The following is an 8243-nucleotide window of genomic DNA, read 5'->3' on the forward strand; positions in this document are numbered from 1 at the left end:
AAGATCCAGCGGATGTTGGCAATTTGATCTCTGGTTCCTCTGCCTTTTCTAAAACCAGCTTGAACATCAGGAAGTTCACGGTTCATATATTGCTGAAGCCTGGCTTGGAGAATTTTGAGCATTACTGTACTAGTGTGGAAAGGAAAAATGATTTTATTTCCTTCTCCAATAACTCAATTACTTTCTTATAGCATATCATGTACTTGTTAGGCATAGCACAACTTCTCAGATCTCAGAATAAAACTGAGTATTATCATTTTCTTGTTTCATATTGATTTTTATCTTGGGTTATTTTTTTTTCACAGAAACATTTATTCAAAATCGAGTTTCAAAAAAAAAATAATAATGTAATCAAAAGGAACAGTACAATTCAAAGCTGAAACCATGAACTGCTCTGAGCTAACAGTCCATGCTGTGTCCAATAGATGCTGCTGTATCTCTTAGAAAATGTCAACATCTTCTGGTGCCTCGGTGCATTCCCTAGATGCCATGGGTGTCTCAGTATACAGATTGGGAATAATAACTATATGCTATTGTCATTCAATATTTTGGTTCTATCTCTTTTTTCATTAAAAATTAGACATTATTAACATTGTTTTCAAAGTCAATGCTTTTAGATTCCTTCATGCCTACCAGAATTTTGCCTTTTTTTTTTTTTTTAAATTATAGGACTTCCTTCCATGGTTGCATTTCCTCTTCATGTAGGATATTTATTAGAATTTCCATAGTTATCTATTCATAGTAAATTCCCTTGGTTTTTATCTTCATATAAGTTATCTTATTTTGCCCTCATTCTGAAAGATAGCTGTATGGTACTGGTTACACATTTCTAAGCTGACAGTTCCTTTCTGTTGGCATGCTGATGATATTATTTCACAGCCATGTGCTTTTCACTGTTGTTTTAGGAAGTCATCAATTGGTCTAATTGCCATTCCTTTATATGTACAGATTTTCCTCCACTTATGACACAGTTACGTCCTGAGAAAGTCATCATAAGTTGAAAGTGCATTTAATACACCTAACCTGCCAATCATCATAGCTGAACCTAACCTACTTTAAACTTGCTCAGAACACTTATGTCAGCCTACAGTTGGGCAAAATCATCTAATGTGATGCCTATTTTATAATACAGTGTTGAATATGTCATGTAAATTATTGAACTCCGAAAGTGACTGTCTATGTACAGAGAGGTTATAAATGTATCTGTTGCTTACCCTCATGACCATGTGGCTGACTGGGAGCTGCATTTGCTGATGCTGCCCTAGCATCATGAGAGAGTCTACTGCATATTGCTGGTCCAGGAACAATTCGAAGTATGTTTTCCATTGAATACCTATCACTTTCACATCATCATAAATTGAAAAATATTAAGTCAAACCATAATAAGCTGAGCACAAGTCTGGTTTTATTCCCTCTCTCTGGCTGATTGAAAAATCTTCTCTATGTTTTTGCTTTTCTATCATCATTCTAGGTCTCAACTGATTTTTTATTTAATCTCATTTTTATGTAACCAATTTTATATTAACTTCATGAATCTGAGGAATTAGGTCTTCAAAAGCCCTGGAAAATCCTCAACCATAATCAAATACTGCCTCTAGCTATATATTCTCTGTCTTTCCCTGGAAGACCAAGTAGATATATATTAGCTAGATATCAGATGTGATCATTCTATACCTCTCTGCCTCTCTTACACTTGCTCTCTTTGTCTCTCTGGGCTGGAGTTCTAATTATCTCATTCATATGTAGTGTACCAGATCATGAATTCTCTCTTATTCTATGTCTAATCAACTGTTAAATTTGTCTGTTGTACAGTTGTACTTTATCCAGAGATGATTTGCATTTGCTTCATCCAAGTGACACACCAGCAAAACAGGACTATATTACATTAACCTTCATGCTTGTAGATTTCAGTTTAGTTCAGTTGCTCAGTCGTGTCTGACTCTTTGCTACCCCATGGACTGCAGCATGCCAGGCTTCCCTGTCCATCACCAACTCCCGGAGCTTGCTCAAACTCATGTCCATCGAGGTGGTGATGCCATCTCATCCTCTGTCATCCCATTCTCCTACTGCCTTCAATCTTTCCCAGCATCAGAGTCTTTTCAAATGAGTCAGTTCTTCGCATCAGGGTGGCCAAAGTATTGTAGCTTCAGCTTCAGCATCAGTCCTTCCAATGAATATTCAGGACTGATTTCCTTTAGGTTTGACTGGTTTGATCTCCTTGCAGTCCAAGGAACTCTCAAGCATCTTCTCCAACACCACAGTTCAAAAGCATCAATTCTTCAGTGCTCAGCTTTCTTTATAGTCCAAATTTCACATCCATACATGACTAATGGAAAAACCACAAATTTGACTAAATGGACCTTTGTTGGCAAAGTAATGTCTCTGCTTTTTAATATGCTGTATAGGTTGGTCATAGCTTTTCTTTCAAGGAGCAAGTGTCTTTTAATTTCATGGCTGCAGTCACCATCTGCAGTAATTTTGGAGCCCAAGAAAATAAAATATTTCACTGTTTCCATTGTTTCCCCATCTATTTCCCATGAAGTGATGGGACCAGATGCCATGATCTTCGTTTTTTGAATGCTGAGTTTTAAGCCATCTTTTTAACTCTCCTCTTCACTTTCATCAAGAGGCTCTTCAGTTCCTTTGCTTTCTGCCATAAGGGTGGTGCCATCTGGGTATCTGAGGTTACTATATTTCTCGCAGCATCTTGATTCCAGTTTGTGCTTCATCCAACCCAGCATTTCACATGATGTACTCTGAATATAAGCCAAATAAGCAGGGTGACATTATGCAGCCTTGACGTACTCCTTTCCCGATTTGGAACTAGTCTGTTGTTCCATATTCAGTTCTAATGTTGCTTCTTGACCTGCGTACAGATTTCTCAGGAGGCAGGTCAGGTGGTCTGGTACTCTCATGTCTTTCAGAATTTTCCATAGTTTGTTGTGATCCACACAATCAAAGGCTTAGGCATAGTCAATAAAGCAGAAGTAGATGTTTCTCTGGAACTCTCTTGCTTTTTTGATGATCCGGCGGATGCTGGCAATTTGATCTCTGCTTCCTCTGCCTTTTCTAAATCCAGCCTGAATATCTGGAAGCTCTTGGTTCACGTACCATTGAAGCCTGGCTTGGAGAATTTTGAGCATTACATTGCTAGCGTGTGATGAGTGCAACTGTGTGGTAGTTTGAACAGTCTTTGGCATTCTTATTGATTTAGAAGTCTTATAATGGAATTAATTTCTGCCTTATCTGCATGATGGTAGGTATGTGGCTAAGATATCTCATGAGAGAATTTTTTTCTTTCTCTCCTTCAGAAGCCAAAGTCAAAGCCAAAATCCCTACTGTTTCAGTCTTCAGTACAGATTTTAAATTTACTTTTTGTATGTTTTGCTTTTTACCTAGTTCACCCATGGAAAATGCTAGCCTTTAGATGTTCAAGTTTTATTCTGAAGTTGAACCTTCCACCTAGTGTGTGATTCAGGATTTCTGTCCCATACCCATTTCTCTTGGCCCAAGGAGTTAAAGTTCTAAGCCCCTAGGTATTAGCCAGAGTACAGTTTCATGCATCCATGTTTTCTAGCAACTTCTGTACCAGTAGGCTTTCTCTGCTCACATGGTCCCCCATATTGACAGAAACAAAGGTCCTTACAGTATTATCATGTCCTCTCCTAAGCTATACTTTTCAGGCTTAATTTGGTACTCCAAACTTTCCCAATATTAATTATCCCAGGGAATAGGAAAATTAGCAACTACTACTAAAGGCAAGATTTTATTTTCTTGGGCTTCAAAAATGACTGCAAACAGTGACTGCAGCCATGAAATTAAAAGATGCTTGCCCCTTTGAAAAAAGGTTATGACAAACCTAGACAGCATATTAAGAAGCAGAGACATTGCTTTGCCAACAAAGGTCCACGTAGTCAAAACTATGATTTTTCCAGTAGTTGTGTACAGATGTGAGTTGGGCCATAAAGAAGGCTGAGCAATGAAGAATTGATGCTTTTGAATTGTGGTGCTGGAGAAGACTCTTTAGAGTCCCTTGGACTGCAAGATCAAACCAGTCAATCCTTAAGGAAATCAACCCTGAATATTCATTGGAAGGACTGATGTTGAAGCTTAAGCTCTAATACTTTGGCCACCTGATACGAAGAGCCAACTCGTTGGAAGAGACTCTGATGCCAGAAAAGATTGAGGGAAAGAGGAGATGGGGTGACAGAAGATGAGATGTTTGGATGGCATCACCAACTCAATGGACATGAATTTGAGCAAACTTCAGGAGATAGTGATGGACAGGGAAACCTGATGTGCTGCAATCTATGGGGTTGCAAAGAGATAGACACAACTTAGTGACTGAACAACAAGGAGAAAATATAATAGAATCCAGTGAAATATAAAGGTGATTTATGAATTTTAAAGTCAGAATATTAGAAGTCCAGACTTAATATCTTTAATTCAATCATCCTTGGCATTGGGACCATTATTGAAATTATTCCAGAATCAGTTGCTACAAACTTTGGTGAAAGCTGAGACAGTATTCTTTTCTCTCCAGCACAGCAGCTTGCAAAGCCATGTGGAAGGAACCATTCCAAGAAGTGGTCGGTAGGATGCTTGTGTTTGCTGTCTTCACTTAGAAAAAACCAAATCATTCCCTCATTTCTAGGAATTATCCAACTGTCCCCTGGGGAAACTGAGTTTTGATTAGTCTAAGAACAGGTCAGGAGGTTGTGATTGTCTCATCTTTCTTACTGGATTTAGTTGTCTGCTCCCCTGATGCTCTGGAGATTCTAAGGCAAAGCCCAGGTGTCCAATCGAAGATGTATAACGCCATCTACTTTATTTAATGAAATAATTCTTGATCCTATTCAGTGTCATAGAAGTAAACACTTTTCTTACTCACGTCCATTTGTTGTTCAAGAAATCATCACTTCAGTGTGAATCACTGCCAACCAGTCTCCTCTTTCAGGGAACAATCGAACAAAAGCAGTGAGAAAGAAAAAAGTCAGTTGGATGAAAATAGAGCATGACCATAAAAAATCATGTGGGCTCTGTGAGAGGGCAGAGTTTTCTAAGTGATGTGTCAAAATTAGACAGTCTAACCAGCATGAATGTAAAGAAAGGAGGGAGATGAGTGTGAGGTGAGCACTGCCCACCACACATGGGGCAATTTGCATGCCCTGTCTCATTTTATCCATACAAAAGTCGAGTGCCATAGGCGTTATTATCTCATAAATATCTCATAGATGAAGAAGCAGACTTAGGGAGCTAAAATCACTTGACTAAGATCACAAATAGAGGGAAAAAGTGGCAGATCCTTCTCTCGGATGACAGAGCCTACATTCTATCACAGTATGCTGTCTCTTTATTCTAGTGTTCCTGACCTGAGTTCAGCACAGACACACGGGGAAAGAGTACTGGGGACACCACATAGTCCAAATGATTCAGAAATTTGTCATTTCTTCTGTTGGCTTGAGTGCTGCCTAGAAGCTTGGGTATGGCAAGATGCAAGTAATAGTTTATTGAGGGCTTTGTTTCTGCCTCCTTGATGGCAATGTGCTGTAAACTCAACTTGGGAGCAAACAACAGTAAGACATCTCCTTATTTGGAGTTGTAAAGCTTTCCCTTCATACATCCACAGGAATATGAAGGCCAGCAGGTTATAACAAAGCACCAGCATCTGCTTCCCTAACCATGTCTTCTTTAATAAAGTCATGCATGCCAAATATGTTTAAGACTGGTTATCGCTCTTGACACAGTATGATAGACGTTTAACCAGGAAAGATTTTCAGCATCCGGAAACCACAGAGGAAATGATGTGGGCACACACGATATCTAAACAGCTGCAAAGCAGAACACCCGTTGATAAATGTAATTATTCAGTCCTCTGCCTGAATGAGAAAGCAAGAGCATATGTTTACTTTATGGCAGCCATTCCAGAGAACCAGAGCCACCCAAGTGGCAAGCAAGTGACAGTCCTTGCCCCAGAGAGATCAGGGACATTGCAATATCACCTCTTCCTTCCACATGGCTCATCACTCACACAATCCACTCAGGTTCAGAAAACGACCATTACGCTAACTGGGATATTTCTAAAAAAGGAAGCACTAAGGTGGCCATTGTAAAATTCATTAAATTTTGTGCTTGCATTTTACATTTTGGTTTGGTTTCCACAGGAACTTGTATTGGTGGGGAAATATCTTGCTTGCAGGCAGATGTGTGTGCTCCAGGGCAAGCAATAAGGAAAACTATTTTAGGAAGGAGCCTGGATGATGAGGGGTTGGGGAGATGATATGGATCAGTGTGAGCAGGGTCACTGATAACTTTGTAGTTAACTGATCTTTTGGATACACTAAGATTTTATTGGTCATAAAGGGCTGAGTCATATATACATACATATAATTTTGGCTTGAATTAGCTAGAGCATGGGGTATGACCAATAGGGATGGTCAGACACAGAAACTAAAACAGAAGAGACGTGGACTTGTTTGAGAGTTAGGCCTAAGCCCCTTTCAGATACATTTGTTTTCCCAGCTGACTTTCTGCATCCAGTGACTCATAATTTCAATCACATGTTATCAAAATGCCTTACAGGCACATTTTTCAGCCTAGATATTCATAGCACTGTCGTATCTCAATGGAGCAGCAAGAAACGTAGTTCTTGTCTCTGGTTTGCTTAACTTAGTTGATTACCACTGCAGTATAATTGCTTTACAATGTTGTGTTAGTTTCTGCTGCACAATAATGCAAATCAGCTATGTATATGCATATACCCCTTCCCTCTTGAGCTTCCTCCCACCTCCTCCCAATTCCACCTCTCTAGGTCATCACAGAGCACCAAGCTTTGCCATTTTCAATAATCTGGTAGAAAGTTAAAACCAAATCCTTTTTCCACATCAATTTTTTCTTTCTTCTATTTCAGTGATTTGTTTGCTCCAATTGGCTTCCTAGATGGTGCTACTGGTAAAGAACCTGCCTGCCAATGTAGGAGACTTAAGACATACAGGTTTGATCCCTGGATGGGGAAAATCTCCTGGAGAAGGAAATGGCAACCCACTCCAGTAATCTTTCCTGGAGAATCCAATGAGCAGAGGAGTCCAGTGCTCTATGGTCCATAGGATCGCAGAGTCGAACACGACTGAAGTGACTTCGCACAGGTACAGGCTGATACTTTATGGGTGATGTGCACCATATAAACAAAGATGCATGTTATCCTCACTATTTGGGTTCATTTGTAGGATTCAATTATTTGCTGGTAACTCCTAAATATTGACTTTCTCAAGTTTTTCCTTAATGGATGAAGGCATGATTTGAGATGATTATATAAGATATTTATCCCTGGTGGTTCAAATGATAAAGAATCTGTCTGCAATGTGGGACACATAGGTTTGATCCCTGAGTCAGGAAGATCCCCTGTAGAAGGGATGGCTAACCACTCCAGTATTTGCGCCTGGAGAATTCTATGGACAGAGTAGCCTGGTGAGCTACAGTTAATGGGGTCGCAAAGAGTTGGACACGACTAAGGGACTAACACTTTCACTTTCATGAAGTCTTAGACAGCTTTTGGTACACAGTTCAGTTCAGTTCAGTTCAGTCACTCAGTTGTGTCCGACTCTTTGTGACCCCATGAATCGCAGCACGCCAGGCCTCCCTGTCCCTTACCAACTCCCAGAGTTCACTCAGACTCATGTCCATTGAGTCAGTGATGCCATCCAGCCGTCTCATCCTCTGTTGTCCCCTTCTCCTCCTGCCCCCAATCCCTCCCAGGTTCAGAGTCTTTTCCAATGAGTCAACTCTTTGCATGAGGTGGCCAAAGTACCTGAGTTTCAGCTTTACCATCATTCCTTCCAAAGAAATCCCAGGGCTGATCTCCTTCAGAATGGACACAGTAAGCATTAAATATCCCAGGGATGGGGGAGCCTGGTGGGCTGCCATCTATGGGGTCGCACAGAGTCGGACATGACTGATGCAACTTAGCAGCAGCAGCAGCAAGCATTAAATATATTTGGCTGTAATTATTATTATTGTTATCATTTTGTTATGTAAAGTCTTCTTCTTTTTTTTTTTTTACAAACCCTTGTGTCGAGCGTTCAATAGATCGCAGCGAGGGAGCTGCTCGGCTAACTACAAAGCAAAGCTTTCTTAATGAAGATGTCTCTCTTGTGTAACAAACCCATGAATTGCATCTATAGAACAGCATTCTAGTGAGGCAGCTATATTCTGAGGTGTTAGATTTTACTTACATAAGGTTATAT

The 8243-nt window shown here is 40.0% G+C and overlaps 1 protein-coding gene across 4 annotated transcripts in view; it reads right to left on the reverse strand.

Annotated features, from left to right (window-relative positions):
• Positions 1-8243, reverse strand: part of SUGCT (succinyl-CoA:glutarate-CoA transferase) — a 783088-nt gene that overhangs the window by 138684 nt on the left and 636161 nt on the right. The window contains exon 13 of one of the 4 annotated variants that reach the window (XM_010829096.1): positions 4887-4950. The exons of the other annotated variants lie outside the window; for them this stretch is intronic. Coding sequence (XP_010827398.1) covers positions 4921-4950 — 30 coding nt within the window. The 3' untranslated portion in view covers positions 4887-4920. Of the gene's footprint in view, positions 1-4886; positions 4951-8243 lie in introns of those variants that run through there. 4 annotated transcript variants of the gene reach the window in all.

This window comes from Bison bison, unplaced genomic scaffold (assembly GCF_000754665.1).
Source record: "Bison bison bison isolate TAMUID 2011002044 unplaced genomic scaffold, Bison_UMD1.0 scf7180017864499, whole genome shotgun sequence".
Lineage (NCBI taxonomy): Eukaryota > Metazoa > Chordata > Mammalia > Artiodactyla > Bovidae > Bison > Bison bison.